Raw genomic sequence first — 27068 nt, 5'->3', positions numbered from 1 at the left:
TGGTAGAGTTAAGGTATGGCGTCCTTAAAAAATATATATATAATTTTATTTATTTTGTTTTATGACCATGGCATGAGGGTCAAAATGTGGCACTTTGCTTTGTGTCAGTTTTCACCACCAGTTGTTTGATTTCATATTTTCATGCTTGAAAAGAGATAAGAGAAATCATCTGCCTTATCTGACTATCTATTCACAGATATATATCTGATATAATACATTTATATCAGATATATATCTGAGTGTGTGTGTATAAATATCAAAATACATGCACACGTTTTCTCTTAACGCTCCGGTTTACAGGAAAACAGAATCTAACCTTCACTTCTAAAGAAACACAACTTATGTTGCGTGGCATCTGATCGTTCAGGCTTGACCTGCTGGCGTAGAACAGCTGATATGTTTATTGTGAACAATGTGAACAATGTGACTCAGAGAAATACCACGATACTAAACGATAAAAGTATTCAAAAAACAGGGAGGGTCCTGTCGCAGTTTGCAATAAATAGCCTCGTCTGAAGGCTCGGTCAGCTGCACACCTGCTGGAACTCTTAACAGGTAAGAAGGTGAGATTGTGTGTTAATCTGTCTCTATGCAGTGTTTGGAAAATGTATCATTCATCTATTGTTTTATCTTTTAAGTTAAAATCTGGTTGAAATCCATTTTCGACAGTTTGCAAAGATTTTCACCGTTAGATCCTCTAAACGTTACACCTTTCATCTGTGATTTGTCTGTTCAACCTTTTTTTCTTTTTTTTTTGCTGGAGAAACCCATTTAATGTAAGATCAACTTGTTTGGTTAAATATGTTTTTTTTTCATCATGAAAGAATCACGTTTACTACAAACAGTCAAACCAGTTTCACAGAAAACGCAGCTCATCGTGACCCGGAGTTATGCAGCATTACGTTTCAGTAAACCAAGGGGAGAGTTGTGACCGGTTTCTTTACACTTGTTTGTGCTTCAAGTCATCATGGAGAGACGGTCGTCATGGAGAGACGGTCGTCGTGGAGAGAAGGTCGTCTGGGTTAGGAACCTCTGGGGGTCATCTGTGCTGTTGGCAGATGACACAGTTCTTTTTTTTTTTGGCATCTGCAACGAAGACGGCTCCCTTCATCGAGCCAAGAACATAAATTCAGCCTTACCTTCCATGTTTTAAGGTCTTAATCCGTGTCAGAGAGAATATTTCCACTTCTCTCCTGAAATTTGTTTCCCTTGCGTAGTCCCTGTTCGCTATGCGACTCACTGAGTCTGCTGGCTCAGGTGGGTTTAGGAGTGAGGCAAACCGTCTGATGATTCATCGATGTGTCCAGGATTTGTGTTGTCAGGATCAGCAGATGTTTTAACATCGCTGACTATTTCAGTATAGAAATTACCAAGGTGTGGCTGAGTTTAATGACTTAAATAGGTGTTTATTATGACCATTATTAGTCTAATACCCAGGAGCAGTTTCATTTCTTTAAATTTTGTGATTAGTCACCTATTCACCTATCTTGATTGGTTGATCAAACTACCTTCTAGCCTACGCCTATTGTCATAGCATGGACCTTCACATTCTTATTATTTATAATATAAACCTAGGAACATAAAAGTCGAAAATTTAAAGACACTTTTTATAAAGATTTTTTTTTTTTTTTTTACAATCTGAAACACTTCTTTCATTGAGTCAATACAATTTACATTTGAGTGATCTAGTTGCATGGTTGAATCATTCTACTTCCTTACAGCAAGATTTCATTAAGAGAAATCTTAAAAATGTCTCCGGCTGATTTACAAACACTATTCTGAACGACATTACTCCATAACAGTCAGGTTTTTTAAAATTATGATAAAGTCACGTGACTTGACACAAAACAGGTGAATCTGCTCACATCTCGTAATCAGTGCGTAGCATCTTAATCTGTTTAACACGGCCTACACTAAAATACGTGTATGGCAACATATATTTTGCTTTAGCACAGGAAGGCAGCCTCTAGATACTAGTATTCATGTGATCTTTGGTAGCTGCAGGGTTGGTCCTTATCTGTCAGTGTTTTCGGGACAGGCTCTTCTCTAAAATTGTCATAAGGTAATATTACAGATGGGCAATTTAAAATGTAATTCATTTCAGAAATGATTGAAATTCACAGAAGAAATTTCAACATTTCTGCCCAGAGGTTTTGAGTCTTTTTCTACTCCTTTCAAATGCACCCTGAGAACATATTGCCCATTTAGTTGCTTTTTATGCACCAGTTAGTACAATTACTATTTGATGAGTGTATTTATATTTTTTAAAGTCTCTGACAATCTCTTCTCTGATTTAGGTATTGAAACGGCTGTGAACGGTTTGTTCCCGAGCACAAAGACGACATCTCTTCCATCTGGAGAGGCCGCAATGGAAAGCAACTCAGGGGAAAGTGTGACCCCTGACCTCAGTGCCTCTGAACATTCATTTCTCCTTCACAAACCACGCATTTCTGCATATGTGCGAGACAAGCCAGTGTCCACCAACACAAAGCTGTTTTCAGTGTTGGCCTTGCTGAACGCACACGATCCGGAGTTCAAGTTGGACTTTCGAGACTGTCAACAAATCCTCGGGCCGCCTGATCCCAGCCGTGGAGAGCCTCCCTTTGAGACAAGAATGGAGCCTTTTTCCTGCTTCATCACGGTGTCCAGTCACGCCGTGCATGTGATAAACACAGATGTGGCCAACAGCTGTTTGGAGCTACTAGCTGACCTGAACATTAGCAAAAATGCTATAGTGAAGGATTGCATAGAATTACTTTGTGGGGATAAAGTCCAACCGCATACAGTCAGTTCCCTCAGAAATGTACTGACAGGGAGCAATGTGGTGGAAAACAGCAAAGATGTCTCCTTACGCCTGACTAAAGAAATCACGGGGAAAGAGAGCATGGCGCTGCAAACGACGACTACAGGAAGTAGCTCAGAAAGAACTGTGACTTCGAATATGAATGTGACGTCATTTCTAGACTTCTTTTTCTGTCTTTTTAAATCAGACATATTTGTATACGTTGAAAACTGCCCAGATTCCGACAACACAAAGTTGTTCTCTATCTTGGCGCTGTTGAGCGCGTATGTTCCAAACTCCTACCTGCTCATGCAAAAGTGCCAGGAGATCCTCGACGATTCTCCACTTGAAGAAAAAGCGAAGCCATTCCTCAGTCTCAACAGAGACTCCGGTCAAGGTGTGTGCATGATTCACCCGGATATTGCAAATAGATCTTTGGAGCAACTGGCTGCCCTGGAGATTTCCAGAAGTTCCATCGCATCCAACTGTGTAGTTTCACTTTGCGGAGACCAAGCCCAACCTGGCATAGTCAAATTGATGAAAGAACTACTGACACAGAGAGAAAAGAATGAGAACAGCAAAAGGATGTTCTCAACGTTGATAGAAGACATATTGACAATGGAGGGTTCTGCTGAAGCTCTTGATGTACTAAAACAGGCTTCCCAGATATTTCAAGACAAGTTCATCTATCCTCAAACAATTGCTCGCTTGTATTACCAACATGACATAGACTATAAAGAAGCAGAAGAATGGGCACAAGAAGCTATCAGTAGAGATTTGAAAAACTCTTTTACTGCTGACACCCTTGGACAGGTGTATAAGAACTGGTTAAGAAAGAAAATCACATCACCTAGTGACGTAAATGATATGGCAGAGAAAGCCATTGAAGCCTTCAGAAATGTGGAGAAGAAAGCTGAGAATGAATGTGCTGACGAAACAAATTTGTTCAACAACCGAGGAAAATTTGGTTTTATTCAAGTAGCCAAGATAGTTGCTGAGAAACATAAACGTTGCAATCCATTCAGGGAGAAACTAAAATCTAAAGTAATAGACAAGTTTGAGTTTTTTGAACAGTATCTCAGCTACTCCAACCTTGGCAAGCCTCACAAGACAACCGTGGAACCAGATTACATTTGGAGAGATGTTGCCTCTTGCTATCAACAATACACAGCAGAAGACGCAGCTAACTCCACCAGCTTCCCAGCTCTTCTCAGTTGTCTGAATCACGGCCTTTTCGTGTCGAAGGAAAAACGAGCCTTCAAGTTTGGGGTGACAGAGAAAACACGGCTGCAGTTGGAGCAAACTCGAGATTATTTAAAGGCTACTTATAAGAAAAATGTAAATGATGTCAAAGTGGCAGAGAGGTACATCCTTTCAAACATCATCCTGAGCAACAAGGATCCCCACTCTCCTCAACGCGGCCTGGTTAGAGAACTTCAGGCAATACTTAAGAGACACATGCTTACTGTGGTGACACAAAGACACCCAGAGTTTTACCTTTTGGTCCTGCTGTTGTTCTGGCCAGAGGAACAGCTTCGAGACCAAACTTTGGAGGAAGCAAACACAGGAAAAGAATCTGAACAGCCATCTTCTGGTCTGAGCTGTGACCTGGAAGACTGTGTCGCCCTAATGGACAAGGCCTATCTCGAAGTCTACGACAAGTACCTTCGAGGTCGTTACCTGTTGCCACTGTTTTTTCTAGGGAAGGGCTCTGGACTTAGCAGATGGATCCACAGGTCTAGACTGGATGCAGCGGTGGAACGCGTGGTGGCAGCAGAGCTTGGCAACGTCCCAAACAAAAACGGAGTGAAAAGAAGGAAAATCAATAAGATGTGGACGAGTTGGAAGGCGTGGCAGCTGCCACAAGTCCAAGAGATGCTTCAGCCAGTCCCCCTGTCAGATGTGACTTTTACAATGAAGCCGAAGGTTGTGATTGTTACTGTTGGGGGGAAGAAAGTGCAAGCCAGAACAGAGTGTAAATCTAGCACTCCGGCACAGAGCCCCGTGTATTTTTATCTTGGCTTGGACATCAGGGGTCCTGTCGTCTTCAAAGTGCCAGCTGCAGGAGGAACCTTTAAGGGCCCCTGAAGACGTCATGAAGGTTCCCATACAAAGCGACAAGGCGACAAAACAAAACACTGTTGCTTTTGAATGAGAAAACATTATTCAAACATGTCTTTTTTAAAAAAAAAAGAATATCCTACATATTTCTGATGTTAGTTTTTTTAAGTCACATGACTAAAAATGTTAGTGACACAGTGTGTGTTACGCTTTGACTTTTGATAAGCCCAACGAGTGTGTTAAACAGCTTGTGTTATTGCTAATCTATCATGCATGAATTTCATGCTCATGTTTTTGGTCTGGACTGCTTGGAAGTTGATTTGTTCCATAAATCTGAGTTGTTCATTAAGTAAATAATAATAATAATAATAATAATAATAATAATAATAATAATAATAATAATAACAAAATACTGGATCTTTGTGTGTTATTACCTTAAGTATGAAAGATTTTTTTCCTTTTCAAAATGTTATGGGTGGTTCAGTGTTCATATTATAAAACATTGCATACCTTTTGTTTTAGTATCTTTATACAGAAAGGCAAATAATCACACAGAGTAAATCATAAAATAATCATCAATCTAAGATAATCAGTTGTGCCAGCATCTATAAATTCAATAAATCATTGAACGGACCTCTTTTATTACTTATAATTTATGTTTCTGAATTGATGGTGTCCAGGAACATTCGGTTTGCGATCCATCACTTCCTGTTTCCCTGGATGTAAATAAGATGCTCATACTCCTCTCTCCACTGGCATTTCACCTCATGTATCTCTGCACAAATAATAAACTAAGGAATCTTAAACTTTGGGTCATCGTAGGGCTGGCATGTTGCCATAGCAACCCTTAGATCCCGTCTACGTCCGGCTGCCTTTCGGAGAGTGAAGCTGGGAAAATAAAATTGTCCTTTGGTCTACTGTCACAGACATAAACAATGTTCAATGGGACGTCAACCTTAAACAGCGTTCAGAGCAGATATTAACCAAAATATATTAATAATAACATTTGTAAAAAAAACATTTTGTGCTTTAAGCAAGCTTTACATTTGTTGAATTGAAACTTCCTACACTTTGGCATTGAATCTGTGGATTTTAAAATCCATTTTTTTCTCCATAGAAATCTAGAACTTTTTTTGTTTCTTAATCTGTCCATTTCCAAGAAAGCCGAACCAAACCACTATTTCTAAGGAGACCCAGCAGATCAAGTCTTTCAGGCTTGATCTGCTGAAAGACTGACGACGGCGGTCAAAGAGAATCACTCTTCCTGTTTTGTTTAGGAGGAAAGTATGCAAAACACGGGGCAGGGTCATCGTCAAAGCGATAAATAGTCTGATTGTTCAGTCAGCTGCACACCTGCTGGGACTCTCACAGGTAAGAAGGTTTCATTCTGTGTGTTTTTCTGTCTGTATCTCAGACTTTATGTTCAAATGTCCAAGTCGAATTTCTGGATACGGTCGAACGCCTGAAACAACCAGGCATGAACAGATTCCACCGATTAATCCTATTTTCAGCTTGTAAGCAAAACCGAAGGTACTTTTTGACAACTTTAAATGGACTTTTCCTCTGTGGGACCAATAAGGTGATTTTGAGCTCTACTGCTACGACCCTTTCAGACTCATTGCTGCTTACATTTTTGACGGTAAAGTGCTGTGAAAACTTTAAATATATGCGATGTTTGAACTTAAACTTGAACACCTTAATTATTTTTCATAACTCAAGAAGTAAAACAGCCTTAACTTGCACGCAAAAACAAAAAAAAGTAAATAAATTGAACTTGAAACTGGAGTAAAATTAGCCGAGTCTGTAACAGGTCTGTCCGTTAACTGTAAACTGTAAACTGAACTGTACTGGTTCGCCATGTCAACTGTATTTATTCTCATGTTTTGGTTTTCTTAAATAAACAATACTCAATGCAATGAAATGCAAACAAACAGGTTTGGCTTGATGAGATGCTTGAGAGATTGATGCTGAACATATGCACCAAATACTTCTCTGACATCTGCGTGTCTTCAGCTCCAAGTCAGTGCCAAGAGGGAATGACAAGTCGGAGCAGGAAAACAATGGACTGAGTTGCTGGCAGGCAGAACTAAGAAGCTACGCCCCATCAGATCTGCCTGGTTAACATTTTTGTTAACAAAGACTCAAAAAAAAAGATTTGACGAGAAGACGGACTTATTTCTGCGCTGCTCAGTAATCAGCGTCTCAAAAACAAATATTGTGTTTGGAGATGACGATTGTGACCAACAGGTATATGAGCCGCTGTTGTCTTTCTGTCAACTCAGTCTCTACGTTCTCATATGACCACCGACGTCTCTGAGGCCTTTTCGTCCACACAACTGGCACAAAATGGACATTTGACCCCTCTTCAAGACGTTATGTGGGCGACAAATTTATGGTGGATTTGTCGCTATTTCCAATTCTTCCACTTTGTTATATTACCACTGACAGTAACATTTAGTGTCTATAAAGTTCACGCCCGGACTTACTGAAAAGGTCAAGCAATCTCAGAGATAAGTCGGAATTCAGTGAACTGCAGAGAAACAACTATTCACTCAAAAACACCTTATTATGCAAGCACTAATTATCGATGATAATTATTTTTAATATAGGATTAGTTAAGGAACTAATCCTCTATTTTTTTTTAATCTGCGTTTTTCTTTTGTTTTTACAGAAAACTGAAAATCTGAGATGGAAACCAGACCAGCCTTGTCCACTGCTCAAGGCCGTAGGATATATGTGGAAAGTGAAATTAGGGATTTCTTTTCTCTGTTAGATGTTCTCTATGCAGATCAGTTTGAAGGAGATGATCCAACATTTACAGAGGAAAGGAGAAAAGAAGAGGAAAACTTGTACAGGGGCGCCCCACCAAACTGGCTGAACTTTCACAGTAACGAGCGGGAAGCATCATCAGGCACTGGAACGCTGTTCATCAAACGGGATGGATTTGAAAAACTCAAGGAGGAAATTCAAGAGAAAAGAAAACTCCCTGCGATATCCACTGTTAAACTGTTCCACCAGCCAGGAAGCGGAGGGACTACAATGGCGATGCAGGCGTTGTGGGACTTGAAGAAAACCTTCCGCTGCGCGGTTCTTGCAAACTCGATCTCAGACACCACAAAAGTGGCGCAGGAAGTGGTCCATCTTTTTACAGCAGGCGGTCGGGGTCACCAGAACACAGTACTGCTGTTACTAAATGATGAGCAGATCCTTGACAAACTCCAAGAAAACATTATGATGTCTATCAAGGAGCAGAACATAGTCACCGTCATGCCTGTGGCAGTTTTACTAAGCTGTGTGAGAAAGGATACCCTGTTACAAAATGAAAATGTTTTCCTACAAAGACACCTGTCAGAGAACGAACAGCGGAAATTCAATGAAAAGGAGAAGGAGCTCACTAAAAAGTATGGCGAAAAGATCCTACGGTTCCATGGCTTCAACATAATGCAGACTAATTTCTCAGAAGAATACATCAACGAAGCCTGCCAGATAATCAGATCTTGTTCAAAAGCACATAGACCCTTGAGGGCCCAGCTAGCTGCTTTTCTATCCTTACTGAACGCCTATGTACCAGGATCCTATCTGCTGGAATCTCAGTGCCTTGACTTCCTCCGTGAGGAAAGCTGCGCTTTTGCACACATATCAGTGGAAGACCAAATGCACCAGTTTAGTGACCTCATTGTCACCTTCCAAGAAGATGAAAGAACAGAGAGAAAGGTCCGCATGGCTCACCCACTGATAGCAAAGCGTTGTACCGAACTCCTGGCTACCAAAGGAGTGACCAGAAGTGACACAGCAAGAAACTTCCTGAATTATTACTACAGATACGAGGACCACGGTACATTCCCACTATGTTTGCTTCGTTTCGTTAAAGACATGTTGACCAAAAGAGAATTTAAAATAAAACTCGACCCAAAAAGCGGCTTAGAGGTTAAGGGGGAACAAGAGAGATTTTCAAAACTCATTCTGGATATCCAACAACAAGAGCTCAAGGCCCAGAGCGCGTCCGTCTTAAAGGTGGCATCAAATAAATTTCCTCAAGATCCCTTTTTTCCTCAAGCTCTTGCTCGTTTCTACTACATAGAGCTAAAATCGTACAATCCAGCCGAAATGTGGGCAAAAAGAGCAAAGCAAAGAGATCCCCAAAATTCCTTCATCGCTGATACTTTGGGTCAGGTCCACAAGAACTGCCTCAAGAGCACGGGAGAAACTTCCAACGCAAGACAAGTCTTGCAGAAAGCCAAAAAAGCTATTGAGGTTTTCAAGCATGAAGAAGAACTTGCGGAAGAAGGACATCAGATGGACACCTCTGGCGATAACGCAGTTAGATTCTCAAATCTGTTCAACTGCAGAGGGCAGTTTGGGTTTATACAGGTCTGCCACCTTCTCTATGACTTGCTTGTGAAGAAAAACGAAAGCTGGAAAGCAGTTCTTACAAAGAAGGTGTCCTTTGGCTCCATCCTGGAAGAACTTGGAGACAACAAACTTTACAGATTCAATGATCTGGTAAGCAACCTTAAAGGAGACGTTCAGAAAAAAGCTGAGTTTTTTGCGGCATACCTGACCTTCTCAAAGCTCAGTATAGAGAGAGATGACCCTGAATACATTTCGGAAGAAACCTATGAATGTCAAAAGAAGTTTGTTGGTGACTCACCATCTACAGAAGGCAACCTAACCATTCCTCAGTGTAAGCATGAGCTGCAGCATCACCTGGCAACGACATTCGCAGGAGTGCTTGCATGCATGGACAGAGAGTACTCTGTAGATCTACTCCAGCGTATAACCGAATATTGGGAAAAAATATGGTCAAAGACAAAGTCCAAATCAGATGTAGCCAACTTCATTCTGGCTTACATCTTGTCCCGGAGCTTGGGAGCAACCTTTCCCAATTCTCCTGAAGCTTTAATTCAAAGTTTCAAACAGGGAACCCCCCCGGATCACAGTGATCCTCCTGAGCAGCACCTGCTGGCCTTACTCTTGTCCTGGCCCACAGACACTGAAGATAATGGTAACTTTGACCTGAGCCAGAGAATTCAGGAAATGGGCCGCTCATACGAAAAAGCATACCTGAAGTACTTTAGATCGAGATACCTCCAACCTCTGTTTTTCATCGGAAAAGGACAAGATCTGGACAGACTTGTTCACAGAACCGTTCTCGAGCGGCTGTTCTTAGACCACAGCCACGAAACGGGTCCAGACAGCAAAATGAAAGACTGGAAAAATGAGTACATATTCAAAGATGACAACGTCAAAGAACGTCTGATCAAGTTTGAAGGGGTAGTGAAGAACTACGGAGTGTTCCTTCGTATTGCTAACAAAGAGATTAAAATTGAAGCCAATCTACAAAGAAGTCTCTGGAAAGCACGGAACGTTTCCTTCTTCCTTGGATTCACCATCAGAGGTCCAGTGGCCTTTCACATCCAGTAAAAGAGGTGAGATAAAATGGCTCGTTTATTTACATGCAGATAACAATGGTTCCCTACTCACAACCAAGCCGTTCTTAAGCTAAACATTGTGGTTTAGAGGGTTTCTTTCCTTTCCGGCAGCATATTTATCCCTGCATACCCACAGAGCGACTGTGTCTCAGAGTCGATCACAAGTCGTCTTGTGATCAGAAGGTTGTAAGTTCAATTTCCGTTTCCTCCTGTCACATGTCAGGAGGGGCACCAATATGTCCAGAGGCACATTGGTGTATAATTGTGTTTGTGAATGGGTGAAAAAGTGCTGCTTATCATTTCAGAAGAAATAGCTGTTGTCAATGGCTCCCGATCAATAAATAGGTAATCAAAATGCTCAAATCTTATGAATGTTTATATCATTTTACATTTCATCCAAAGTCTCCAATTTTGACTGTAGACTCATCTGAAATGTGATACATTACCCCTGATCTAACCAAAATTACGAGAGACCTTTCACTGGTAGACGTTAGTTAAGAGAAAAATATAACACCCCATTTCCACAACAACATGGTTATGATTACTGAAAATGACTTCCAATCTTTGTTTTTACGTTGGGTAAGAGCCATCCATCCTCAGCGCGAGTCAAAATGTATGTGCGGTTGGTGTGAAAGATCCCGGGGAAGATCTCTCCTCTTTGCACCTAAAAAAGTCGCCTAAAATAAGTAAAACTGCACATGTGTGAAGAATTACCATCTCCATATGTGTTTAGGACTTAATCAGTTTGTTTTTAAAATTAGAAAAGCTGCAAAGCTTCAAACCGTATGTGTAGCACCACAAACTGCTTGCTGTAATTTAATAGTCTTTCCGGTTCCTGTGACTAGACAAATGCTATCTAGTTATATTAGTAGCAGAATGAAATCAGTGTCACGTTTTACAGTCAGACAAAGATAATCCAGTTTAATGGATGATGTTGAACATGACAAATGTGTGTTTGTTTTTCTCCAGAGTTCCAGAGCTGAGAGACTTGGAAGGTTGAGACCCAGTAGAACCAGTCTGAAGGCCCACCAGCGCCACCCAGAGACATTTGTTTTCTCTGAAATCTACTGGAGTTTTTTAAAAATGTGTTTTTCTTTTATTCATAAGTCAGTTTTCCATGTTACACCAGTCTTGTTTTGGGTGATGGTAGTTGGGATTAGTGGGTTTGTTTGGGTTAATCAGAGGGACCTGAATGCAAACGGCCATGAACACTAGAAGAAGTTACCAGCTGAAGGTTTCGTCGGCCGAGGTTCCCAGTTTTTTTTTTTCTTTTTCTTTTCCTTTTGTCAATTTGTAAGATTTATTTGAATCAAACTCGTGTGAAACTGTTGCAACCCATCGTTGCTTTCTAAGCAGAGGAGTCAGTTGAGCAGGTATTTACTTTATTGTAAGTGTTTTCTATCAATCATTTTATTTTATGTTGACTTTAAGTCTACAAGTAATGTGTGTCTGATTAAACATATTAAAGTTAAAGGGAAATGTAGTGAAATAAATGTAACAATGTTTGAGATGTTAAAAAAAATAAATAAAAAACATGAAACATGGGCTTGAGATTTTCCTTTTTTTTTATACTGTGTTAAATATTACTGGTAAATTAGTTTCCCTGATTCCTCTGGCCTCTGAGCTTGAGTTACTATATGGAACCATAGAAACAATCATGTCAAAAGACATGCAGCATATTTAGCCACTAGTTTAATATCTGTAGTTTTACTTAAACAAAGCTGTATAAACTATTAAATGCGATAAAAGTCCATACACACATGCTAAACTAAAGTCACTGAACCATTAGAGTTTAAAGATGTTCCATTGTGTCCAATCAGTTTAGCTTTCTAATTATTGGATTTACATTTTTAAATTAGACATCGACCATCTTGAGCGGAAACTCAAAGACATTTTCATTTTGAAGCGTAAAAATGCTAATTAAAAATCTTCAGATACATTTTGAGTGTTAAAATGTGTCGAGATATTTCAAACGGCATCAGATTGGTCAATGTAAGAGTCACAGCCATATTTAATATCAAACTTGGTTACTTGTCAAAATAGCTGATATTTTGACAAGTTCTCGTAATCGGAGGTATTCAGTTTATGAGATATCTGAATATCTCATCATTCTGATATGAATGATGAAATTGCTCACAAGCTCCTTTGTGCAGCTGAACTTTGGGTTCTGAACAAAATTGTGAGAAATTAACTAAAACCCTTCTGTATTTAAGAGCTGCATTATTATGTAGTTCAGTTAACTAGAAAATAGCTTTGTCTAGCAATAAAATGATAAAAAGCAGGTGTTGTGGTATTAATTTAGACATGTTAAAAACATGAGGAACTAAATCTCTTAAACTGGGTGTGTGTGGCTCTTAAAAGAGCCGTTGTGTGTTTGTTGGAGCTGCAGCCTCTAAGCTCTCTCTCCGCGGATGCGGCGGGCCAGCTGGATGTCTTTGGGCATGATGGTGACCCTCTTGGCGTGGATGGCGCACAGGTTGGTGTCCTCGAACAGACCCACCAGGTAGGCCTCGCTGGCCTCCTGCAGAGCCATGACGGCGGAGCTCTGGAAGCGCAGGTCGGTCTTGAAGTCCTGAGCGATCTCTCGGACCAGACGCTGGAAGGGCAGCTTGCGGATCAGCAGCTCCGTCGACTTCTGGTAGCGACGGATCTCCCTCAGAGCCACGGTACCGGGCCTGTAGCGGTGAGGCTTCTTCACGCCGCCGGTAGCCGGAGCGCTCTTCCTGGCTGCCTTGGTGGCCAGCTGCTTCCTGGGGGCTTTGCCTCCGGTGGATTTACGGGCGGTCTGCTTGGTTCTGGCCATGATTCTGCTTCTCTGCTCGGGATCAGGAGAGAAATGTGGCGAACCGCCGAGGCTCCGCTGCTCTTAAGCTGCGGCTCTGGGCGTCTCTCTGTGACGCTGCAGCTCCGCTCCGGATCCTGGTTGGTTAGCGGCTCCTCCTGGAGCTCAGCGCCGCCCAGAGGCGTCGCCTCCCGGCTTAATGTCCGCCGCTCATTGGAGGAAGCTGCGTTCAAAAAGTCCGCCTCTCCGTCCCGCTCTGCTGGGAGCTTTTCTGGTTGGTCGCCAGCATCGTCCCGCTCCTCTCCGCGGACATATAAAGCAGCTTTCAGCCGCTGCTGGTCACATTTTCTCGAGTCTCCAGAAACAAGAAGCAACAAAATGAGTGGCCGCGGAAAGACCGGAGGGAAAGCCAGAGCGAAGGCCAAGACCCGCTCCTCCAGAGCCGGACTCCAGTTCCCGGTGGGCCGCGTTCACAGGCTGCTGCGCAAGGGCAACTACGGAGAGCGGGTCGGTGCCGGAGCCCCCGTCTACCTGGCCGCTGTGCTCGAGTATCTGACCGCTGAGATCCTGGAGCTGGCTGGGAACGCCGCCCGCGACAACAAGAAGACCCGCATCATCCCCCGTCACCTGCAGCTGGCCGTCCGCAACGACGAGGAGCTCAACAAGCTGCTGGGTGGAGTCACCATCGCTCAGGGTGGAGTGCTGCCCAACATCCAGGCGGTGCTGCTGCCCAAGAAGACCGAGAAGGCCGCCAAGGCCAAGTAAACCTGCTGCTGTTGCTGTTGCTCAGCAACAAACACACAACGGCTCTTTTAAGAGCCACACACTTTACTGTAAGAGCTCTGACTGCTGCTGCTGCTGTGATAAACATGTTTTTATCATAAGCATCCAATTTTCTCAAAACACAAAACTTATGAAATCTTGAAAGAATATGAATGTAACCTCACTGGGACAAATTATAAAACTTCCACCACTGACTTCATGTTCATAAAGTTACAGTTCATTTAATTCACCAGTGAAAATGTTCTTATAAAAAGTGATTCTGGTTCTGAACTACAATCTCAGCCACTTCACTTCTATACTGAGGTCAAGTTTTTGGATTGTACAAAATATGTAATGGAATAATAAATAGTATTTTATCATGTTTTAATGAGAACAGTGTGTAGTCTGAGACATGAATGAACAGTTTCTGAGACACGAAGACTTTAGAAAATCAGGTAAATGTACAACAGAGATTAGATTTATGTACGTATCAAATATTAAACTGATTAAAACTAATAACTCATAATTGATTTTTTGGTAAGTTTACATTGCAGAAAGAAACAAAATGAAACACTATTTTACAAACCGATGAAGCCAAAAGATGAATAAAGTGAAGTCAGGGCTTATACTTGCCATTCAGTCCATAATTTAGCAGAATATAAAATAAATATTTACTGTTCATTCACATCCATTCAACATAAATACATGATTACGCAACACACGTGTCTACATGTTAATAGAGGTTTCTATAATTTTACTTTTAAAAGCTCTTAAATTTCACATAATATCAACATTCAGTTCATTTCATAGTTTCTCAACTGAAACACAAGATTTTACTTTTCTTTCCTCTTTATTATATTAAAAACTTAACAGAGCCCTCACTCATTTTTATTCTCTCAAAATTAATTTCTGAATTGCCGAAGGAAGGTTTTATTTTCTTAAAAACTGGCTAAGAGAGAAACAGGAACTCTTTCGGCCGGTTTCAATAACGGGACCGGATCTGTGCAGCTCGGTTCCGCCCCTGTTCTCTTTCACGTCCGCAGTTCCCACATATAGGCGCCGTTTCCTCCTTCTGAGCCACATTGTCGCTTCAGGCTTTTCTTGAACGATACCAACATGAGCGGCAGAGGAAAAGGAGGCAAAGGTCTCGGTAAAGGAGGCGCCAAGCGGCACCGTAAAGTTCTCCGCGATAACATCCAGGGAATCACCAAGCCCGCTATCCGCCGTCTGGCTCGCCGCGGGGGAGTCAAGCGGATCTCCGGTCTCATCTACGAGGAGACCCGCGGTGTGCTCAAGGTCTTCCTGGAGAACGTCATCCGTGACGCCGTCACGTACACCGAGCACGCCAAGAGGAAGACCGTCACCGCCATGGACGTGGTGTACGCTCTGAAGAGGCAGGGCCGCACTCTGTACGGCTTCGGGGGTTAAACTGATTCTTTACATAAATAAAACAAAACGGCCCTTTTAAGGGCCAAACACATTTCTTTAAGAAGCTGAATTTCTATGAAACGTGGCTAACAAAAGGTACACTTGTTGTAGTGAATAAATGATTAACTCTTAAAGTTATATTTCATATATTAACCTTACTTAAGGCAAATGATTTATTAGTATAGGAAGGGGAAGCTGTAAAACGGGACCAGTGTATGTAAAGTCCAGGTGCAACAAATACAAAATAACTAAAACTGGACAATCGAATAAAATTCGTCCCTAAAGCTAACTAGCTTTCAACTCTATGTGATTAGCTGAAGCTGTACTACAGCGCCATCAAGTGGACAAGTAAACATGCAGTGACTACAATGACCTGATCCAGGTGTATTTTATGAAGCTTTAAACTGAATGTTTGATGCCAACATGCAACTTATCAATATTGTCTTAGACTTTAATTCAAAGGCTGGACCAAAAGAAAAAAGTGGAAGTAACTAAGGAAGAGGATATGGATATGAATGAGCTCGGTACTTTGTCTTAAGAACAGAACTTTTCACTGACTGGGCTCAGCTTTATGTGGTTTCTCTGTTTTGAGGAAATTTCACCTGCTATAGAAAATAACATTAGTTCGCTAACATGGCAACAGGGACATTATACAGGTTAAAATAAAGAAATTGGGGCGTGGCGTAGGGGTTAGCGCGACCCATATTTGGAGGCCTTGAGTCCTTGGCCCGGCCGGCGCGGGTTTGACTCCGGACTCGGCGCCGCATGTCTTCCCTCCTCTCCTTCCTGTCAGCCTACGTTTGTATAAAGGGACACTAGAGCCCACAAAAAGACCCCCTGTAGGGATTAAACATTTTTTTTGTCTTTCCCAATAGTCAGGGGATTCTCCAGTTTTCTAAAATGACTATTTCTTTGTATTCATTACATTACAGCTCTAGCTGCTTTTGAAGGGCTCTAATGCTCCTGCATTGAGGTGTCATTGCATCAAAGTTCAGCTTAACACAACGGACGCCTCACCTTCAGAAATTAAAACACATCATCCTCCATGTTGCTTTTGTAGACATCATCTATATCTTTGGGCAAATCTTATTGGGAGAGATTATAAAAAAATCCTCCTGGATTACTGGACCCAGCAGTTTTCAGATTGTTTTGGTTTGGGGGGAAAATCAGGAGGAAATTCAATGGGAAGTTGCTCTGGAGCAGCTTTTAATGCAGACATTAAAAAAATTGAAATGCAATAATTTTGTGACCATCTAAACCAGCTTTACATATTCTAATATGAAACCTCTACACACATTTCCTTCATGCTCTATAATCAATTTAAGCTGTTTGTTCCCTATTCTTCCTATAAGGTATCTAGGAAACGTGAATGTTGCCATTTACAAGATGGCCGAACAAAACCAGGTTTTTGGTTTGAACATTTTTTTTGTTCAAATGTTTTGAAATAAAACACATTTTTAAAAAAAGGCAATGCTTTTGCTTTCATTTGTGAATAAACACAACTCATTAGGTGGCATGCTGCCTTTCAAGTTGAGCTATTAATAACCGCAGCACGTTTGAGTCAAACATACAAGCAAGAGAAGGAAAGCAATGTTACAGGAAACTTACATCATCATCTGGATGGAAGAATCGAAACCATGGGGAGGGTGTGGTCAAAGCTGATTATAAATAAGATTGTTCTTCTGTTCAGTCACCTGCACACCTGCTGGAACTCTGACAGGTAAGATGATTGGACTGTGTGTGTGTGTGTTCATTTAACTCTGTGGGTACGGGATAAATGTTTGATCGGAAAATCATTTTGATTATTGTCAAATTATACATCAGACAAAAAAACAACATTTTAATTAAGTTTGAACACTTTTGGCTACACGTTTTGTAATAAACATATATTGTTAAAAGTCGGGTTATTATTACAAACATTACAAATCAAACTTTACAATTTGTAATACACAGACTATTTAAATTGTTTTTGATAAGACTCAGTGATTGACTATACATTTAGACATTAGGAATCTGCAGATATTAATACTTATTTTACATGAAGAGTTCAACATAGGTCCGCAATATTTCTGTATTTTGATGTAATAGGTTGGAATTCAAATTTGCATGTCAAAATATAGAAAATTGCTGAGCCATAGTTTTACATATGAGGTCGGACTGCATCTAAGCCACAAAGAGTCACCTGTTTGTGATGTTCATACAGTAAAGTAGGGAATTGTGTCTGGTTTGGAAAGCTCTAAGTATTCTCTCTGCTTTTTGCAGATGATTTATTCCTGTTGGTCCTCTGGTTGAGACATTTTGCAGGTAAGTGGATCCTGAGGCATTAGAGATGAATGAATGAGTGAATGAATGAATGAATGAATGAACAAACCTGATATGTTATTTCTATGCATCACACAAAAACAAAACCAAGCCTCACAGATCGGCAGACAAGGATAGACACAAAAAATACTACAACCCAACTCTGCATGCTGGTTCAGGAGTCTGATTGTTGTGGGAGGAAAACGTTGTTTAAATGTCTTCCTGTATTTTTCCCAAACAACAGGGAGGATGAGACTGAAGTTACTGTGAGCTGTCGGTAAAGATGCCACATCTTCTCTCTGTAAATGTCCTGCAGATGAGACACTGATGGTGTCCTCAGCAGTTTTTATTACCAGAATCTCTCTTCTGCTGTTGTGAATGTGAGGATCCTTCCAGCCTTTGCGGAACGTTGTGTTGTGCAACAATAGGCTTGGCAATGACTAACTGTTATTGACTAACAAAGGCGATTGTTAACAAAGTCATTAATTTTAATCTTAATTACCAAGGTAGGGCAACACCTGATTATCTGGAATTCATAACTGAACAGCTGACAGACTCTGCCTGTTATTGCTTCATGAATACCTGCTGGATGAGTTGTCATATTATACAACAGCAGATGGAGTGAACACATTACATGTATATTCAAAACATCTCTCCAAAGTACAATAATTTAACAGCATACCTTAACTTCCGGTTAAGATACTTATGTCAATAATCTCTAACTGGACTGGTAACATTCATCTAAACCAGAGGTTCCTAAACCTGATCCTCAAGTAACACATTCCATTAAGTGGAAGCAAGGAGACGCCTACAACATGCATTTCCTCCTTTCTTTGGTGTGTCAGCATAACATGGAGTAGGGTGGAGATCGTCAATAAAACTTCTCAGTAAGGCAAACTGAAACTATTCCTGATTAGTGAAGATGTATGGTGTGATGTGATTATTCATAAGCTGCTCCAAACATTTCTGTGTTAATGGTGTCAATATCACCTGGACAATAAAATTTATCGAAGCTGGATTTGGCCTCTTGGTCAGAGGAATGGTGATGAGAGTCTTTGGACAGGTTGGCACTTTGGCTTGGCTGAGAAAAATGTCAAATGTGTCTGGAAAGACATTATTTAACCTTTCAACAAAAGTTTTCAACACACACCAAGTGAATTGATCTGGACCATTCTGTGGGTCTCACTATACATTGTTATTTTGACTATTTATGCTAAAACCCTTGTCTCTTCTATTTTTAGGATTGCAAACGGTGTGTGGTGAAACAACCTTTTCAAGCAGAAGCAACACAAACAAAAGACTCTTCTGTTTGATGTGACCATCATGGAAAGTAACTCAGGAGAAGATATGCACTCTGCCCTAAGTCTTGATGAAAGAAATTATTTATATTGTCTTTGTGAACCGTACATTTCTGCACATGTGCAGACCGACCCAATGTCCACCAATACACAATTGTTCTCAATGTTGGCACTGTTGAAGGCCTATGTTCACAATTCCTACCTGAACATGGAAGAGTGTCGAAAAATCCTAGGACCGCCTGATCCCATCTATGGAGGTCCTCCCTTCGAAGTTAGAATGCGACCGTTTTCCAAGCTCATCAAAGTATCTGGCTCAGAGGTATGCCTGATTCATCCAGATGTTGCTACAAGGTCTGTGGAGCTATTGGCTTACCTAGGCATTCCCAGAAGTGCCTTAGCACTGAACTGTGTGTTTCGGCTTTGTGGAGAAGAAGTCCAACCTCACACTGTCCAGTTTGTCAAAGATTTGCTAACAAGGAGAGAAATGGGTCCAAAGGGCAAAGAGAAATTCTCAATGCTAATTAAGGACATCATCGAGAAAGAAAAATTTAATGAAGCACTCTTGGTCTTGATAAAAGCTTCAAACAAATTCAGAGACAAACACATCTTCCCCCAAACGGTTGCTCGGCTGTATTATATTGGAGGACGTTACCCAAACTTCAAAAAAGCTGAGAAATGGGCTAAAGAAGCCATCAAAAGAGCTCAGAACAACTCATATGCCGCAGACACCCTTGGACAGGTGTACAAGAACCATTTATTGAGAGGGGTCAAACAATCCAGTGAGGTGAATAAAATGGCTGAGAAGGCCTTCAAGGCGTTCAAAGATGTAGAGATGAAAGCTGACAAGGAACTAGGCCCTGAACTGAGTGAATACGATGGCTGTGCCAACAATTCCGTTTCGTTCAACAACCGAGGCCATTTTGGTTTCATTCAAGTGGCCAAGATCGTCTCTGAGAAACACAGACATAACAATCCATTAAAGGACACTCTAAAATTGAAAGTTGAAGACAAATTTGAGTTTTTTGAATGGTATCTCAGCTACTCCCAGCCTGACAGGACAACAGTGGAACCAGATTACTTTTGGAAAGATGTTGCCATCTGCTATCAACTATACAGGGAGAAAGACGCAGCTGACTCCACCAGCTTCCCAGCTCTTCTCGATTGCCTGAATCACGGCCTTTTTGTGTCGAAGGAAAAACGAGCCTTCACGTCTGCGGTGACAGAGAAAACACGGCCACAGTTGGAGCAAACCCGAGATGAATTAAAGACTGATTATGAGGAAAATGTAGATGATGTGAAAGTGGCAGAGAGGTACATCCTTTCAAACATCATCTTGAACAACAAAGAGCCCCACTCTCCTCAACGCGCCCTGGTTAGAAAACTTCAGGCAATCCTACAGAGGTTTCTGCCCACTGGGGCAAACAGTAGAGACCCAGAGTTTTACCTTTTGGTCCTGCTGTTGTTTTGGCCAGAGGAACAGCGAATGGTAGGTCAAGAAAACAATGATGAAGAGTTACAAGAACCTGACACAGACAATGATCAGCTTCAAGACCAAACTCTTGAGGAAGCAGATGTAGAGGAGAACAATACAGGAGAAGAATCTGAGCAGCCCCCTCCTCGCCTCATGTATGAACTTGACATGGAAAAATATGTCACTTTCATGGGAAACGCCTACGATAGAGTCTACGCCAAGTACCTTCGAGGTCGTCACCTGCTGCCACTGTTTTTTCTAGGTAAGGGATCTGGACTTAGCAGATGGATCCACAGGTCTAGACTGGACAAGATGGTGGAGATCCTGGTGGAAACTCAGCTCGCTAATGAACCGAGTGGCACAAATAGAAACAAAATGAAAAGAAAGAAGATCAATGATATGTGGAGTAGTGGGGAGGTGTGGCAGCTGCCAGAAATCCAGGATGTGCTTCAGCCCATTCAAATGGAGACAATGCAAAGTGGAGAAGAACATAATGAGTTTCTTAGTGTCGGCGGGAAGAAAATAAGAAAATGTCTCTTCCAGGTTCCCCATGTGTGTGAATCAGAGCTCTTTTATCTTGGCTTCAACATCAGGGGTCCTGTCATCTTCGAAGTGAAGGATCAGTAAAACACCTGTGATTGTCCAGAAAGACACCATTATAAAGGTTCCTATACAAAGCAGCAACAAAACACTGCTTGTGTCAGCAATGGTTTCTGGGATAGAAAGCAGCATTTTCATTCATTCCCTCAAGTTTCTGAGTAAAAATGGGTCTTTTAAAAGAAGGCACTCTGAGGATTTTCTAACCAGTAATGGCTGAATGAGGGGCGGTAGAGGATTACATCTGAAAAGCTCACCGATCCGTTTTCAGCTTAATTCTGCAAACTTCATGTTGGATCTTATTACTGTGACCAAATATGTTAATTACAGTGGCTGTTTTTGTCTGTTAGGTTTTAATGCAGAAGGAATATTAATCAACGGTCTTGGATTCTCTGATGTCATTCATAGAACATGAATGAATTGGGGTTGATTTTAATTTGTCTTTCTCCTTGTTTCTGTTGTTAGATAAAGATTGATATTCAAATAAATTAAGAATGATTAAAATCACACTAATGCTTCCTGAAAAAACAAATTTATCAAACTCTAATAAAAAGATGCCATAATGCTGGACTGTGTTATACGTGACTTATTTTTATCTAAGTTGTTGCTGGCCTTCAGATTTCGAGCCAGGCCTCCCATTGTGACCTTTTCCATTAATATTTTCTAACAATCTCCCAAACATTTGAACTAAATTGCAAAATCACACCCTTACACTTTAAATCTCACACCTATCATACTGAGCTAATTGCTTGCACAAACCACTGTTTGAACCAAAAATCCTCTTATTTAATTCTCTCTATTCATTCTGTCAACTTTTTTATTTTTATGTGTGTGGTGCAACAACACAAGTTAGTGTGTGTGACCTACATCTATGAAACTGACTGATAAATTACATCTGCTCACTGAAATGTAAAAGAAAAGCATCATGGAGATTGTTCAACAAGAAAAGGGATGTTAAAAACAATAGATTAAAACTTCTTAAGTTGTTTAAATATGTTTAAAACCCACATTAAATAGTTTTCTATGAGCTCACTCAATCTAAAGCGGTTGCAGTGCTACATTGCCACCTAGTGGTTGTTTATCAGTATAGCAGCAACTTCATCTCAGTAAAAAGCAACATTATTAAATGTTGTCCGTTGACCGTAATGAAGTAAACTAGCAACATTTCAGATTGATGGTGTTTAAAATGAGTTTAGCTGATCCTCAGTTCTGCACACAAAGACTATCTATGTAACAAAGGCTGAAAAATAGTGATTTATGTGCAGTAAAACTGTGACATATTTGGCTCTGGGTTGGTGACAAAGGAACAGAATCCACACTGGAATTTGATAAAGCAGATCATTTCTTTCATCTAACCAGTAAAAAGGCAAATCCTCAGGATAAAAATCCATTTTTGTAAAGCAATGTTGATAAATGATCCAACAAAAACCAGAAAATCATTAGTAACTAATAGTGCAGAGAAAGACTTAAGAGAAGCATTTTGTAGGCCACAACTAAAAGGTGCAGAAAACCCAATACCCCGACTCAAAATAATGATGTCATTCTGTAACGGTTGCTAGGCAGCCACCAACACAGAGAGCAGGGCTGTGAGAGAGAGTCGAAGCTGCACAGGGACGAGTTTGAACATCAGAAAATATGTGTATGAAACCTCTGATCGTTTGAAAACCGAACTGCGCAGATCATGTTCACAAACAATGTTTTTAACGAGAGGACAAAGGTTGGAGATAGACCTAAATATGAAAACAAACAAACATATTTCATTTTAAGATCGAATGATGTTCAGGTGCCACAGATTTTGAGGACAGATTAACAATAACAACTACAATTAGCAAGAAGCAACAATAACACACATGTAGGTTATAGATATAAAATGGTAGAAAATTCTGGTATCGACATGTCTATACATATAGATTTAAACTATATGTATAGTATATGTATATATGTATATATATTATTTTAGTAAATTTGCTTCTGACTGATTGCACTAATAATTCAAAGATATTGCTGCAGGCTTGTCCGACCAACGCGTTGCGAGAATGAAGACGTGATGTGATCTGGTGCAGACCACCACCTTCCTGTTCATTTGAAAACCACGGAAACCAAACGGCAGAGGCTGCTGGGCTCGTTTTGAGCATCGGCTCGACGTCTAAAAACGTGTGTCAGCACAAATATGGGAGAAAAGGAGATTTAAACTGTGAAGAAATAAGAACATCCACTAAAGTGGTCAGGAAGCAAATAAAGGACAAGACCCAGAAAAAAAAAACGCAAGTTAATAAAACAAATACCCAAATACTAATCCGGGATTGATTGCCTTTTTTTTTTTTTAAACCCATTCTCTGGTAGACTAACAAATAAACAATAGTAACTTTTACATAGTTTTGGGTTGGAAAAATTAACCCAATATGTTAATTTTGCTTCCACTAAGTAAAGCAGCACTGGTTGGTGCAGTTTGGTTCACTATTTGGACTTTTTCCATCGTAAAATCGCCCCCTGAAACCAACCGAACCATTCCTGGTACCCTCATCTGTTGTAGGTCGTAGGATAATGGCACCGTATGGTTAGGGTGGAGCTGCTGGTGCCACCGAAACCAGTTTGTTAACTGGGACCTATTTCATCGAAATGAAGGATTATTATTGTACTTATACACAAATCTCTGCCAAATCTATTTCCCCCTCAAGAAGTCGCCGCTCACTCTACTCTTGCCTTTCCCGACTCTCTTAGTGACATCGAATTGGGGATGACTAAGTTCTTTAAATTGGAATGAATGAATGAATGAATGAATGAATGAATGAATGAATGAATGAATGAATGAATGAATGAATGAATATACTTTGTTAATCCCAGAGGGAAATCCTCACACAAAATGCCTGTAAAATCAAAATGAATTGATGATTTTGTTGAGTCCAGTTTTTCTGTGCTGACCTCTTATTGAAAGTCTGTTGTCAACAACAATGTTGGTACTAAAATAGCTGCTGACCTTAAGTTTGATAACCAAAAATGCTGAGACGTCTCTCTGAGAATAAAGCTCTCCTTTACTTTTCTGCTTTCTTCAGCATTAATAATCCAGTAGGTTTATTACATTTCTCTTTTAATAGGACTGAGCCGGGTCGATGTGTCACCCGTTCTGGGTTTGTGGAGAGGTGGAGGAAGCGGTACACGGAGCCACAACATTTCCTCAACCAGACCAATGTGTTGCATGACCGGACTTTAGCTTCACCGTTCTCTACATGCAGTGCAGACCTCCGGCTTCCTTTTCCTTTTCATGAGAAAAAAAAAACGAAGAAGCCATTAACACCCACATGCTTGGTTTTGCTCAGTGCTCTCCACTTCGCCACTTCTCCGTTTAATACAATTTGCAGTTTCCCTCGTTTGTGTGGTCAGTGATTTCTCTCTGCTTCAAAACAGATGCAGTGGAAGGTTGAACCGCCGTCACACAACGGGCCTGAGAGCCAAAGTTGGACTGTAGCAGAAAAACGGGTGGAGCACCTTCACCTTCTGAACGTGAAATTGAACAAAACCCCCAAATAAAATTGACTCACCTCCTAACTAGTTCTCAGGCCCGACACCTCCCAAAAGCTGCTAACTGCTTTTCTCTCGCTCAGAGTGTCAAACCTCAACTTTCCAACCTCAATCGCCGCTGCTCGCCACAATGGTGACGTGTCAAAAAACAAAGTTGATTTGAGTCAGCAGTTTGAATATTTGTTGATTGTGATCTCAGACTTACAAAGTGAGGCTTTAATTGCAGTTATTTGATTGGCTGTTTGCCGTCAGCTGGGATATGTGGGGGGTCTTGGTCAACTGATAACAACGTCAGCGACTTCCTTCAGTCTCTTCACAAGACAGAGAGCAGAGACGGGCCGACCACGGCAGGTGAGTCAATATTTTCTCAGCTATAACCGACAATATTTATTTATTTATTTATTTTATTGAGAAATATATGACTGATAAGTCAAGTTTTTTGATTTTCATAACTTTATTTAAACATGAACAAAAACAACCCACCCCAAATCAACATGGAGCATCACAGTGTCCACATACAAACCTACATACACAAAGTACAGACAGACATTCCCAGTCATGGTTCAAAGTGGTCGAAACAGTCGGACAAGCAAATGAATGACATGCTGACTGTAAAAATGAGGAGAAAAAAATAAATACATAAATTAAAAAATGACATTCTCTGTAAGAAAGATTGCAGTGGGTTCCAGATCCTCCAGAATTTGTCCGACCTTTGATGAAAGGTCATGGGTCAATGTTTTTTGAAACAGCCTTTTAAATTATGATTTAGGAGTTTTGTTCTTTTAACATCCTAATCACGGCTTCGAAGCGCTCGGCTGTTCAGAGCAACAGCAACGTAACAGCGGCGTGACGAACCTTTTGAGTTGCATTCAGTAACTTTGACTTTCTGCTTCTTCAGACAGGAAAATGAAGGTCATCCTGCTGATCGCTGTCATGAGCAGCTGGGCTGTGGGAGACGAGGATTTCCTCAAAGAAAAACGGCCCTGTCGGGCGACCAATGCTAAAACTGCTTTCGAGAACTTTAAAAAAAACCACATCCTGCCAAAAAACTTTGATACCAGCTCAAAATCTGCATGGGAGAGGTGAGTTACTGATGTTAATATTTTTTATTAAAAGGTGAGAATAAACGTCAATAGTTAATTTACTGATATGAAAGCATTGCTCCGTAACATTAAAGTCAGAGCTATAAACTTTATTTTAGGCCTCATCTACCTCTAGTTGTATGTGATTCGGTTCAGTCTGAGTTCAAATCAAACTCTCTCTAAATAGAGGGGGGGACATGAATTTGCTTCCCAAAACATTTATTTTGAGTTTGCTTCGAATGAGAGAAACAATAAAGTGTTTCGGATCATCAGATAGATTTGAATATAAAATAAAAGATGCAGAATAAATACAAACATTTCTTTTCAAACTTTGACAGAACTGCTCCTGTTCCATCCAGATATTTTGACACAAACTTTTTTTTTTTTTACATCTGCATAGTTACATTCATAATGTTAAGTTTAACTGAAAGACTTGTGACATCATGAAAAACCTTTTATAAATGAAATACATAAATATTTTTAAATGATATATTTATTTCCCTAGCCGTATCCGAAGCTTGAGACGCTGCGAAATGACACCTCTGACCTTCATCGAGGAATCAAACACCGACCTTGTTCTACAAATCTGCAACGGCGGCGGCTGGAACTGGGAGGGCAACTTGTGCACGAGTACCTCAAAAATCCCAGTGTATGTAGTGAAAGTGAACAGGGCGGATTGCACGATTAGAGATGTCCCGACTAAAACGGACAAACCGGTGACGGTGGCCTGCGACAAAGTTGGCAAGAGATGCCGTCCTGTTCATTTGCAGACAAAACAAACTAAGGAGCGAGAGAACGTCACCTGCTCCTCCTCTGCTGCTGCTGACGATTATTGGTCTGATGAGCAATTTAACATCTCAATCAGGATTGGCTAAGAGATGATTAACAATACTGGGAAAATTAATTGTTTCTATCCTGATGTCCTTATTAACTGCTGAGCAAATTACTGTTGCTTTGAATGTTGCCTAATAAAGCTCATATGAAATCTGACTTTGTCCTGTTATCCAATCACAGCTCATGTTTTAAAACAGCTCTGCAGTTCTGAGAGTTATTATTAAAGCAGCTATGAAGCTATTAGCCATTTTGTTCCTAGTTTTTCAATGAATGTTATAAGAGCAAAGTTCCCTCAAATGCTGATAATTTGTGTTTTGAGTTAGTTGTTCACCAAACACATGTAGACATAATGTAAAAAATGATAAATATCAATAATTACGGTTAATTTTAAGCATTATGATACCTGAATCTGTTTACAAATTCACCATGTCAGCCTTTAATGTTTAGTTTTTAAAGTTAGTGTGTGACTCACATCTAGACCTACATCTTAGCACAAAACAATAATATTCATGTAGATATAAGGCAGATAAAATCTGGTGTTATTTAAATAGGACATTTGGCTTTAGATAAGTATTAGTGGTAAACGTGGCTCTGACTGATTGCTCTAGTAATTCAAAAATGTTGGTGAAAGTTCGTCCGACCAATGCGCTGCAACCATGGAAACGGTTTCTGGAAAACCAGATGTGTCAGAGGATGCAGACCGCCACCTTCCTGTTCCT

General features: G+C 40.6%; 6 protein-coding genes across 6 annotated transcripts; 5 read left to right on the top strand and 1 right to left on the bottom strand.

Annotated features, from left to right (window-relative positions):
- The first annotated feature begins 545 nt into the window (after positions 1 to 545).
- On the top strand, positions 546 to 5615 carry LOC106699934 (sterile alpha motif domain-containing protein 9-like). Its single transcript, XM_014472559.2, has 2 exons — positions 546 to 555; positions 2298 to 5615. The coding sequence occupies exon 2, from the start codon at positions 2369 to 2371 to the stop codon at positions 4868 to 4870; it is 2502 nt and encodes an 833-aa protein (XP_014328045.1). The 5' UTR covers positions 546 to 555; positions 2298 to 2368; the 3' UTR covers positions 4871 to 5615.
- Positions 5616 to 6132: 517 nt separating this feature from the next.
- On the top strand, positions 6133 to 11778 carry LOC102223928 (sterile alpha motif domain-containing protein 9-like). Its single transcript, XM_005809191.2, has 3 exons — positions 6133 to 6214; positions 7515 to 10272; positions 11245 to 11778. Exon 2 carries the CDS (start codon positions 7532 to 7534, stop codon positions 10265 to 10267), a length of 2736 nt encoding a protein of 911 aa, XP_005809248.1. The 5' UTR covers positions 6133 to 6214; positions 7515 to 7531; the 3' UTR covers positions 10268 to 10272; positions 11245 to 11778.
- Positions 11779 to 12618: 840 nt separating this feature from the next.
- Positions 12619 to 13165, bottom strand: LOC111610991 (histone H3). Its single transcript, XM_023346412.1, has one exon. It carries the CDS (start codon positions 13076 to 13078, stop codon positions 12668 to 12670), a length of 411 nt encoding a protein of 136 aa, XP_023202180.1. The 5' UTR covers positions 13079 to 13165; the 3' UTR covers positions 12619 to 12667.
- A 270-nt stretch (positions 13166 to 13435) lies between these two features.
- On the top strand, positions 13436 to 13853 carry LOC111610992 (histone H2A-like). The gene has a single exon (XM_023346414.1). The coding sequence runs from the start codon at positions 13436 to 13438 to the stop codon at positions 13820 to 13822; it is 387 nt and encodes a 128-aa protein (XP_023202182.1). The 3' UTR covers positions 13823 to 13853.
- A 902-nt stretch (positions 13854 to 14755) lies between these two features.
- On the top strand, positions 14756 to 15269 carry LOC111610994 (histone H4). Its single transcript, XM_023346417.1, has one exon. The coding sequence runs from the start codon at positions 14936 to 14938 to the stop codon at positions 15245 to 15247; it is 312 nt and encodes a 103-aa protein (XP_023202185.1). The 5' UTR covers positions 14756 to 14935; the 3' UTR covers positions 15248 to 15269.
- A 1674-nt stretch (positions 15270 to 16943) lies between these two features.
- On the top strand, positions 16944 to 21437 carry LOC111610981 (sterile alpha motif domain-containing protein 9-like). The gene is made up of 3 exons (XM_023346381.1): positions 16944 to 16967; positions 17510 to 17551; positions 18790 to 21437. The coding sequence occupies exon 3, from the start codon at positions 18872 to 18874 to the stop codon at positions 20942 to 20944; it is 2073 nt and encodes a 690-aa protein (XP_023202149.1). The 5' UTR covers positions 16944 to 16967; positions 17510 to 17551; positions 18790 to 18871; the 3' UTR covers positions 20945 to 21437.
- The last annotated feature ends 5631 nt before the right edge of the window (positions 21438 to 27068 follow it).

This window comes from Xiphophorus maculatus, chromosome 14 (genome assembly GCF_002775205.1).
Source record: "Xiphophorus maculatus strain JP 163 A chromosome 14, X_maculatus-5.0-male, whole genome shotgun sequence".
NCBI lineage: Eukaryota > Metazoa > Chordata > Actinopteri > Cyprinodontiformes > Poeciliidae > Xiphophorus > Xiphophorus maculatus.
This window is presented reverse-complemented; position numbering and strand designations above follow the sequence as displayed.

Coding starts and splice junctions, on each gene's coding strand:
- LOC106699934 (XM_014472559.2), top strand. CDS start 2,369: ATGGAAAGCAACTCAGGGGAAAGTGTGACCCCTGACCTCAGTGCCTCT.
- LOC102223928 (XM_005809191.2), top strand. CDS start 7,532: ATGGAAACCAGACCAGCCTTGTCCACTGCTCAAGGCCGTAGGATATAT.
- LOC111610991 (XM_023346412.1), bottom strand. CDS start 13,078: ATGGCCAGAACCAAGCAGACCGCCCGTAAATCCACCGGAGGCAAAGCC.
- LOC111610992 (XM_023346414.1), top strand. CDS start 13,436: ATGAGTGGCCGCGGAAAGACCGGAGGGAAAGCCAGAGCGAAGGCCAAG.
- LOC111610994 (XM_023346417.1), top strand. CDS start 14,936: ATGAGCGGCAGAGGAAAAGGAGGCAAAGGTCTCGGTAAAGGAGGCGCC.
- LOC111610981 (XM_023346381.1), top strand. CDS start 18,872: ATGGAAAGTAACTCAGGAGAAGATATGCACTCTGCCCTAAGTCTTGAT.